Source organism: Cherax quadricarinatus, chromosome 53, assembly GCF_038502225.1.
Source record: "Cherax quadricarinatus isolate ZL_2023a chromosome 53, ASM3850222v1, whole genome shotgun sequence".
Classification (NCBI taxonomy): domain Eukaryota; kingdom Metazoa; phylum Arthropoda; class Malacostraca; order Decapoda; family Parastacidae; genus Cherax; species Cherax quadricarinatus.
The window spans coordinates 15,026,614-15,037,679 of NC_091344.1; the positions used below are offsets into that span (position 1 = coordinate 15,026,614).

General features: G+C 39.5%; 1 protein-coding gene across 3 annotated transcripts in view; it reads left to right on the forward strand.

Moving 5' to 3' along the window:
• Dna2 (DNA replication helicase/nuclease 2) overlaps positions 1 to 11,066 on the forward strand; it is a 170,116-nt gene extending 159,050 nt beyond the window's left edge. For 2 of the 3 annotated variants that reach the window (XM_070096355.1, XM_070096356.1), the window contains 2 exons: positions 6,025 to 6,196; positions 10,551 to 11,066. In XM_070096355.1, the coding sequence (XP_069952456.1) occupies positions 6,025 to 6,196; positions 10,551 to 10,780 (402 nt within the window). In that variant the 3' untranslated portion in view covers positions 10,781 to 11,066. The remainder of the gene's footprint in view (positions 1 to 6,024; positions 6,197 to 10,550) is intronic. The other variant, XM_070096358.1, reaches the window with a different exon arrangement.

Consider the following 11,066-nt stretch of genomic DNA (forward strand, 5'->3'; position numbering starts at 1 on the left):
TCCTGTCCATCCCAGTCTGGCATATGGTTAAATTTCTTGGCCTCCATTTTGATAGTACATGTCATGGCAATTACACTTGACAATCGTAAAAGCTGTGTATCTTAGTAGACTGAATTTTTTTTAAAATTGTCACATTTGACCTGGGAAGGCCGATAGTCAAGTTGTTTTTCATCTTCATGTGACCTTGGTTCTATCCAGACTAGATCATAGGAATCAGGTGTACTAATCTACTTCAATAGCTATAGTATAGTCTTTCTAAGCTTGATGTCATTCATCTAGAATTGCATCTGTCCCTCTGTGCCTTGCATCCACATTCAAAAGTCTACTGTATGTGCATGTTTAATGTTCCTTCATTACAAGACCATGAAAATACTCATTGTCAGTACTATCTTGTTTACTTTCATGATCTTCATAACTCTGCAACGTATAGAATGTGACCACACATTAGAAAAAACTAACACTCAATAATCATCCTTTATTTATTTTAACACAGGCCATCTTCCACTGAGGTAGGGTGACACAGAAGAGGAAACTTTTACCATCATTCTTTCCATCACTGTCTTAACAGGAGCATGCTGAAATCACAGTTCAAATGGCCCTCCGAACTCTAGCATCCCCTCCTTTACTATATTCCTTAACTCTCTTCGAAACTCAGATTGCTTTATCCTTTTCTGTTTATCCTGTTCATTTGTTAACATTCCAATTTGGGAAGTACAGATGATTCAATTATGCCCCTCCTGCCTTCCTTCCTTTTCCAAAATCTGGATGTCTGCTTTGGACTTGCACTTCCTCTTCCTTGAACATTTCCAATTGAATTTACATGCAGTTACTGTGTATACTGATAACTAAATCTTCTGATGGTGTTAGACAAGCAATTTTTCCAAATATACTAGAGTGATAAAGGGATGCTTGTCAGATGTGACTAGTATATTCACAGCAGAGTTGTACACACTTTTTGCAGCTAACATCTACATTGTTGATCTTCCTTTGTTGTAGTCTGGTTTTCAAAGTACATTACAAACCCTTTAGATGTTTTACTTAACCCATCCTATTGTCCTTGACATTGCACACTGGCTGGTGTGGCTTCTTCAGCAAGCATAAAGACATCCTATAGTTAAAGTATGGTGTTGCCAGCCAGTGGCTAAAGACACACACATAGAAGAAGGAAACCTTTGTATTATGTTTCACCTATATGGGGCTTTATCAAGTGCAGGAAATATCAAAATAAGGGACATATGTATACCATACATGCATAAAAATGAATATTGAATTATGAATGCATATGGTAAAAAATTTTTATTTATTTTATTATCACACTGGCCGATTCCCACCAAGGCAGGGTGGCCCGAAAAAGAAAAACTTTCACCATCATTCACTCCATCACTGTCTTGCCAGAAGGGTGCTTTACACTACAGTTTTTAAACGGCAACATTAACACCCCTCCTTCAGAGTGCAGGCACTGTACTTCCCATCTCCAGGACTCAAGTCCGGCCTGCCGGTTTCCCTGAACCCCTTCATAAATGTTACTTTGCTCACACTCCAACAGCACGTCAAGTATTAAAAATCATTTGTCTCCATTCACTCCTATCAAACACGCTCACGCATGCCTGCTGGAAGTCCAAGCCCCTCGCACACAAAACCTCCTTTACCCCCTCCCTCCAACCTTTCCTAGGCTGACCCCTACCCCGCCTTCCTTCCATTACAGACTGATACACTCTTCAAGTCATTCTGTTTTGCTCCATTCTCTCTACATGTCCGAACCACCTCAACAATCCTTCCTCAGCCCTCTGGACAACAGTTTTGGTAATCCCGCACCTCCTCCTAACTTCCAAACTACGAATTCTCTGCATTATATTCACACCACACATTGCCCTCAGACATGACATCTCCACTGCCTCCAGCCTTCTCCTAGCTGCAACATTCATCACCCATGCTTCACACCCATATAAGAGCGTTGGTAAAACTATACTCTCATACATTCCTCTCTTTGCCTCCAAGGACAAAGTTCTTTGTCTCCACAGACTCCTAAGTGCACCACTCGCCCTTTTCCCCTCATCAATTCTATGATTCACCTCATCTTTCATAGACCCATCCGCTGACACGTCCACTCCCAAATATGGTAAAGATATAAGCGACTATTGGCAGAAAGGTGGGCTAGTGCAAAGATGAGTAGTGGGGGGGTTGAAGAGGGTTGGACGAGTTTTAAAAATGCAGTATTAGAATGTGAGGCAGAAGTTTGTGGTTATAGGAGGGTGGGGGCAGGAGGAAAGAGGAGTGATTGGTGGAATGATGAAGTAAAGGGTGTGATAAAAGAGAAAAAGTTAGCTTATGAGAGGCTTTTACAAAGCAGAAGTGTTATAAGAAGAGCAGAGTATATGGAGAGTAAAAGAAAGGTGAAGAGAGTGGTGAGAGAGTGCAAAAGGAGAGCGGATGATAGAGTGGGAGAGGTACTGTCAAGGAATTTTAATGAAAATAAGAAAAAAATTTGGAGTGAGTTAAACAAGTTAAGAAAGCCTAGGGAACGTATGGATTTGTCAGTTCAAAACAGAGTAGGGGAGTTAGTAGATGGGGAGAGGGAGGTATTAGGTAGATGGCAAGAATATTTTGAGGAACTTTTAAATGTTGAGGAAGAAAGGGAGGCGGTAATTTCATGCACTGGCCAGGGAGGTATACCATCTTTTAGGAGTGAAGAAGAGCAGAATGTAAGTGTGGGGGAGGTACGTGAGGCATTACGTAGAATGAAAGGGAGTAAAGCAGCTGGAACTGATGGGATCATGACAGAAATGTTAACCCCTTAACTGTCACAACCCCCAATCCTGAGGTATCTCCTGGTGTCGCAAAATTTAAAAAAAAAAAAAAATATTTTTCATATGAAATGATAGAGAATCTTTTCCCAATTGTAATGACACCAAAAAAACGAAATTTGACAGAAAACTGACGGAATTGCGCTCTCGCGAAGTTTGCGACCATGTGCGATATTTACAAATTGGCGATTTCGCCCACTTTGAGCCCTATTTTCGGCTAATTCCTTTCAGTCGACCAAACTCATAGCTATTTCTTTAGAACTCCATTTTTTCTATCGATTGAGTACAAGAAACTGCCCATTTACCAGTTTCAACTACCCAATAATGTGGTCAGAAATTTGCAATTTGGCCAATTTCACGAAAATTAAAAAACATGACAATTTCAAAATAAGGTCCAGAATGAACAATGCAGACATTCCTGGCTCTAAAATAACATTTTCTTTCTTCATCAGTCATGTCTCCAGGCCCCTCTGATATTACTCTTGCTTTCTATTTTGAATTTTTATTCAAACAAAAAATAAAAAATTTACTATTATGCAGACTACTACAATACTGTAATAATTGTATAAATAACATCAACCCATTCATGACTGCATATTAGAATGGCTAGTTGGACATTTATTGGACAATGATGTCATTAGTTTACTTTTGAACATCGGCAAAAATCAAACACTTCCCCTACTTTGAGCTCCATTTCCAGGGTTTTTTTTTATAGTAAAAGAAATCAATATGTTTTCCATTCTATCAAATGAGACCAAGAAAACGAGAATACAACCATAAATACTATACGAAAATAGACCACAAAGTCGGCATTTTAATTTAAAAAAAAAACGGTCGGAGTTTTTTTTTCTCATGCACTGCATGCTCCAGGATTTTTTTTTGTGGTGCACACTGACCACACAGACCCATTCTCTCACATGTGGGCCTACCAGCTTTCTCCTTCTTGATTTGAAGCCGCTAGAATTTATGAGTATATATACGTCAAACACGGTACCTCGTAAGACGTATATATACGGCCGTGACAGTCAAAGGGTTAAAAGCAGGGGGGGATATAGTGTTGGAGTGGTTGGTACTTTTGTTTAATAAATGTATGAAAGAGGGGAATGTACCTAGGGATTGGCGGAGAGCATGTATAGTCCCTTTATATAAAGGGAAGAGGGACAAAAGAGATTGTAAAATTTATAGAGGAATAAGTTTACTGAGTATACCAGGAAAAGTGTACGGTAGGGTTATTATTGAAAGAATTAAGAGGTAAGACAATGTTGGATTGCGGATGAGCAAGGAGGTTTCAGAGTGGGTAGGGGATGTGTAGATCAAGTGTTTACATTGAAGCATATATGTGAACAGTATTTAGATAAAGGTAGGGAAGTTTTTATTGCATTTATGGATTTAGAAAAGGCATATGATAGAGTGGATAGGGGAGCAATGTGGCAGATGTTGCAAGTACTATATGGAATAGGTGGTAAGTTACTAAATGCTGTAAAGAATTTTTATGAGGATAGCGAGGCTCAGGTTAGGGTGTGTAGAAGAGAGGGAGACTACTTCCCGGTAAAAGTAGGTCTTAGACAGGGATGTGTAATGTCACCATGGTTGTTTAATATATTTATAGATGGGGTTGTAAAAGAAGTAAATGCTAGGGTGTTCGGGAGAGGGGTGGGATTAAATTATGGGGAATCAAATACAAAATGGGAATTGACAGTTACTTTTTGCTGATGATACTGTGCTTATGGGAGATTGTAAAGAAAAATTGCAAAGGTTAGTGGATGAGTTTGGGAGTGTGTGTAAAGGTAGAAAGTTGAAAGTGAACATAGAAAAGAGTAAGGTGATGAGGGTATCAAATGATTTATATAAAGAAAAATTGGATATCAAATTGGGGAGGAGTATGGAAGAAGTGAATGTTTTCAGATACTTGGGAGTTGACGTGTCGGCGGATGGATTTATGAAGGATGAGGTTAATCATAGAATTGATGAGGGAAAAAAGGTGAGTGGTGCGTTGAGGCATATGTGGAGTCAAAAAATTTTATCTATGGAGGCAAAGAAGGGAATGTATGAAAGTATAGTAGTACCAACACTCTTATATGGGTGTGAAGCTTGGGTTGTGAATGCAGCAGCGAGGAGGCAGTTTTAGGCAGTGGAGATGTCCTGTCTAAGGGCAATGTGTGGTGTAAATATTATGCAGAAAATTCGGAGTGTGGAAATTAGGAGAAGATGTGGAGTTAATGAAAGTATTAGTCAGAGGGCTGAAGAGGGGTTGTTGAGGTGGTTTGGTCATTTAGACAGAATGGATCAAAGTAGAATGACATGGAGAGCATTTAAATCTGTAGGAGAAGGAAGGCAAGGTAGGGGTCTTCCTCGAAAAGGTTGGAAGGAAGGGGTAAGGGAGGTTTTGTGGGCAAGGGGCTTGGACTTCTAGCAGGCGTGCATGAGCGTGTTCGATAGGAGTCAATGGAGATGAATGGTATTTGGGACCTGACGATCTGTTGGAGTGTGAGAAGGGTAATATTTAGTGAAGGGATTCAGGGAAACCGGTTATTTTTATATAGCCGGACTTGAGTCCTGGAAATGGGAAGTACAATTCCTGCACTCTAAAGGAGGGGTTCAGGATATTAGCAGTTTGGAGGGATAGGTTGTGTATCTTTATACGTATATGCTTCTAAAATGTTGTATTCTGAGCACCTCTGCAAAAACAGTGATTATATGTGAGTGAGGTGAAAGTGTTGAATGATGATGAAAGTATTTTCTTTTTGGGGATTTTCTTTCTTTCTGGGTCACCCTGCCTTGGTGGGAGACAGCCGACTTGTTGAAAAAAAAAATGGTAAAAATCTAACCAAGACAACTGGCATGTTAAAAAAAAAAAACATAAATAGTAAGTCTGTGATTCCTGACTAGTTTGTACTAGACAACTGTAAGCTCGCTCTCTACATGCATAATGTGAGCATGCACAAGTATGAATACATTTGCCAAAAAATAAGTTGAAAGAATTACTTACTGGATATTAAAAATAACATGTTTGAATATTTGCAGTGATTCTAACAGTAGATCAGTATTTGTGAATACTGTACTGTCATTAGTTGAAAGGTATGGAAAGTTTTAAGTCAGGGCCTAAGCATTTAATTTAAGTAGCTCTTTGTGTGTATTTTTTTTTATTTTCAGCATATTTTTTTTATTAATTAAAATGAGGTTGTTACTAATCTGGTGTTGCCAACATGGTATTCCTCAGGCTAGTGAGATACTGGAAGATGACCGACGTCTTAATGTAGCTGTTACAAGAGCCAAGTACAAACTCATCATGGTAGGTGATACAGCGAGCCTGCACATATATACACCATTCCGAAAGCTTGCAACCATTTTGGAACCTCATCAGATTTATCAACTTAAAAATGGACAAGAAGGTTTCGTATGGCAAGATACTGTCTCATTATAGTTTGTAACAGATTTTCGGAGAATTCAAGAATCTTAGCCCAGTTTGACCCAACATTTATAAATTCTTGTCTAGTGTATGTATATGTTGTGTGTGTGTTTGTACTCTTTTTATACAACTTAATTGTATAATATTGTTCACAAGGTACTAATATTAAACTTTTTTTCTTTCAACGCACCAGCCATATCCCACCAAAGCAGGGTGGCCCAAAAAGAAAAACAAAAGTTTCTCTTCTTAACTTTAGTAATGTATACAGGAGAAGGGGTTACCATCCCTTTGCTCCCATCATTTTAGTCACCTCCTACAACATGCATGGCTTACGGAAGAAGAATTCTGTTCCACTTCCCCATGGAGAACTAATATTAAACATCAGAGTATATATTTAATGATATAGTCATTGGTCACAAGATCTTAGAATACAGTGGAACTCTGGATTTCATACTTAATCCGTTCTAGGAGGTCAGTCTAAATCCAAAATGTACGAAAACCGAAGTAATATTTCACATAAAAAATGATGTAAATACAATTAATCCGTTCCAGACACCCAAAAATATTTAAAAAAAATACATTTTTTTAAAAGTAACTAGTTTTACATACAGAAAAGAATGAGAAATAAATATAAAGCACTAATGAAATTGCTAAATGAACATTTAAATCACCTTTTTTTTTTTTAAACAAACCGGCCACATCCCACCAAGGCAGGGTGACCCAAAAAGAAAAACGAAAGTTTCTCTTTTTAAATTTAGTAATTTTTACGGGAGAACGGGTTAGTCCCTTGCTCCCGGCATTTTAGTTGCCTCTTACAACACGCATGGCTTACGGAGGAAGAATTCTGTTCCACTTCCCCATGGAGATAAGAGGAAATAAACAAGAACTCGAAAGAAAATAGAAGAAAACCCAGAGGGGTGTGCTTGTACATGTATGTGTAGTGTGACCTAAGTGCAAGTAGAAGTAGCAAGACGTACCTGAAATCTTGTATGTTTATGAGACAAAAAAAGGACACCAGCAATCCTACCATCATGTAAAACAATTACAGGCTTTCGTTTTACACTCTCTTGGCAGGACGGTAATACTTCCCTGGACGGTTGCTGTCTACCAACCTACTACCTATATTAAATCGCTATTACTTACCTTTATTAAAGACTCTTGTTGGCTTATGGAAGAAGGCGAGGAGGGGAGAGAGAGGAGAGCTTATTGTTTGGAAGGGGAATCCCCCTTCATAAGGACTTCATGTATGAAAGCCCTATTTGGGGTTACTTCCCTTCTTTGTCTTTTACTACTGGACCCCTGTCGTACTAAAAGTCTATCCAGAGAGCTCTGTTTCTGGCGTCTCTTTAAGATTTGTCTAAAATGGGCCTCGCCATACTTTACAACATTGTGTATACCACTACACTTCTTGACTCACTAAATTGTAATGACACGATTGCAAACAAACGATACCACGGGCGGGATTGAACCCGCGGTCAGAGAGTCTCTGACCGCGGGTTCAATCCCACCCGTGGTATGGTTTTACACTTCTTGAATCTGTTGAACCAGCCTCTGCTGGCCTTAAATTCACTAACAGCAGCACTTGTTCCAGGCATTTTCTTTACGAGATTTGCATGCAAGTGCCTTGCCTTTTCGCAAATGATCGACTTCATAACACTATCTCCCGCTAACTGTTTGTCGTTGATCCACACCAACAATTCCACATCTTCAATCTGGAGTTTACCTGGAGAGAGTTCCGGGGGTCAACTCCCCCGCGGCCCGGTCTGTGACCAGGCCTCCTGGTGGATCAGAGCCTGATCAACCAGGCTGTTGCTGCTGGCTGCACGCAACCCAACGTACGAGCCACAGCCCGGCTGATCAGGAACTGACTTTAGGTGCTTGTCCAGTGCCAGCTTGAAGACTGCCAGGGGTCTGTTGGTAATCCCCTTTATGTGTGCTGGGAGGCAGTTGAACAGTCTCGGGCCCCTGACACTTATTGTATGGTCTCTTAACGTGCTAGTGACACCCCTGCTTTTCATTGGGGGGATGGTGCATCGTCTGCCAAGTCTTTTGCTTTCGTGGTGAGTGATTTTCGTGTGCAAGTTCGGTACTAGTCCCTCTAGGATTTTCCAGGTGTATATAATCATGTATCTCTCCCTCCTGCGTTCCAGGGAATACAGGTTTAGGAACCTCAAGCGCTCCCAGTAATTGAGGTGTTTTATCTCCGTTATGCGTTTGTGATCTCTGTTTTTTTAGCATATTTACCCCTTTTGCAACTTTAGCTTTCTTGATTTCTACTTTCTTTGCCAGGTTGGAACAGATTGTTGTTTTCAACTTCCCATACATCCTGGCAAGCTCGGCTAAACATACACCACTTTCATATTTTTCTACAATCTCTTTCTTGAATTCTATTGTTTCCTCACCTTCTTTACCAAAGGGCTGGGACTAGGAACTTTCTTTGGGCCCATGGTGGCTTATTTTGCAGTTGCACTCAATAGTTAAGCACAAAAAAACAAGGATTATTACAAAATGTTTTGGATGAATGTGTGAAGTAATGCTCACTCGACCAGTGACAGAGCCAGACTGAGACACGTATGCATGAGTGGCAGCTTCCTGGGTGGGCAGACGTGTCTGATACAAATAATTTCTGAGTGGAGGTACGAAATCCGGACCAAAATTTTGCCCCAAAAAGTGGTTTAAATCTGAAATGTACAATATTTGGTGCGTACGAAATCTGGAGTTCCACTGTATGCCGTGGAAAATCAGTGAAATGTTTAGTATCATAATGTTATATTACTTGATCACTTTATTACTTGTACATTATAACTGAAGCACTGTATTGCATGTACAGCATTCTATAGTGGAGGAAGAAATCTTATAAAAAAGATATATTATCAGTTCAGTATCAGGCCATATGCAGAGGGTTCGAGTGTTTCACGGTGAAGCCCCTTTGAGTATTCAAATTTGGTATTATATTCAGTGCTGCTCAAGTGAAGTAGATGTTTAAACTAAAAGCACAGAAACTGAAGACTAGCTTTTAGGAGGCTCTGCTCTCTCACCCAGACTTCTTGTCTCAGGCAGGACCTTTGTGCATTCACCCCCTTTTTGACAGCTGTTAGTTAAGGCCTGATTTTATAAGACAAAGCATTAGGAAAATACCATGCATAATTTAGAACTGTAGAGTTGTTGCTCAGTTGGAAATATGCTTTACAAGTGATTTTGCTTTTTCAAGGATGGTTCTTTGACTGCAAGAAGGATAATTAGGAGTGAAATAGGGGGAGCTGTAATGATAAGGTGGCCAAAGTCCTGGGAAGGGAAACTGGAAAACAGGTGCAGTACAGGAATATTTTAAAAGAATATATGGGGAAAAGAAACTGCTAGTCATGTTTAAATAGTTGTCTCCTTGACTATCTGTTTTTGCTTGCAATCTTTATCTCTTCTGGCTCCCTTGGGTTTGGCATGTTCTGTCAATGTACTATATTAATAATCATGGCCCCTCTCACTTATTGCATCTTCTTTCCCTCTCTCCCTCCTTTGCTCCTTATTGTCCCACCTTTTTCTCTTTCCTCCATTGAAGTTTCTAGCTTTAAAGAAACTTCAGAGAGAAAGGATGAGAGAAACCTACTTTATAGTTCACATTTTCTGTAAGTAAATAAATATTTAGCACACCTGCCATCTCCCACCAAGGTAGGGTGACCCAAAAAAGAAAAACACTCGCCATCACTGCCTTGCCAGAGGCACCTCGACATTACAGCTCAGATGCTCCTCTAAACAGCAGTATCCCCACCCCTCCTTCAGAGTACAGGCACTGTACTTCCTGCCTTCAGGACATGAGTCCACCTAACCAGTTTTTGTGAATCCTTTCATAAATATTACCTTGCTCACACTCCAACAGCATGTGAAGTCATTAAAAACTACTTGTATCCACTCACTCCTATCTAACACACTCACGCACCCACTGGATGTCTGAGCCCATTGCATACAACCTCCTTTTTTTCCTCCTTCCTTTCCTAGAATGACCTCTGCCCCTCTATCCCTCCACTAGATTTATATACCCTCCAAGTCATCCTACTTTTCTTTGTCCTCTCTCAATATCCAAACCACCTAAATATCCCCTCCTCAGTCCTCTGGATAACACTTTTTGTAACCTTGCACCTCTGAATCTCCAGGCTATGAATTTTCTAAAAAATATTCACACCACACATTGCCCTCAGGCATAACATCTCCATTGCCTTCAGCTTCCTTATGCTGCAATGTTTAAAACCTATGCTTCACACCCATATAAGACTTTTTGATACCACTGTACTCTGATACATTCCCCTTTTTGCCTCATTGGATAACATTCATTGTCTCCACAGATGCCTCAATGCACCATCCACCATTTTTCCTCGTCAACTCTATAGTTCACCTCATCTTGCATAGACCTATTTGCCGACAAGTCCTCTCCCAAATATGCGAACACATTCACTTCGTCCATACTCCGTCCTTCCAAGGTGATATCCAGTCTTTCATTACCTTAAGTAAATATACACACCTATTGCTATTATTTATATATTCCAGTACTGTTAATGTAAAATTCACCCTTTAAAAGATTTATGGTTTTATGTGCTAGAAGAGTAGGATGGAAGACTGGAAAAAATACTCAGTTTTAAGATCTTTGCTTTTAATGAATTTTTCTTAAATAAGCTGGATTTACTGACTGAAAATAACAGATACACTTCAATGAGTCTTGTTTGTATCTGTGCATTTTGTCTTAATTTGAAAGTAATTGGTATAATTGACATTTTGTATGATACAGTGCTAAAATGTGTAAAAATGGTTTTGTATATTTTTATTGTTAATAAAGATTTAGTATTTTTATACCTGTTTTAATA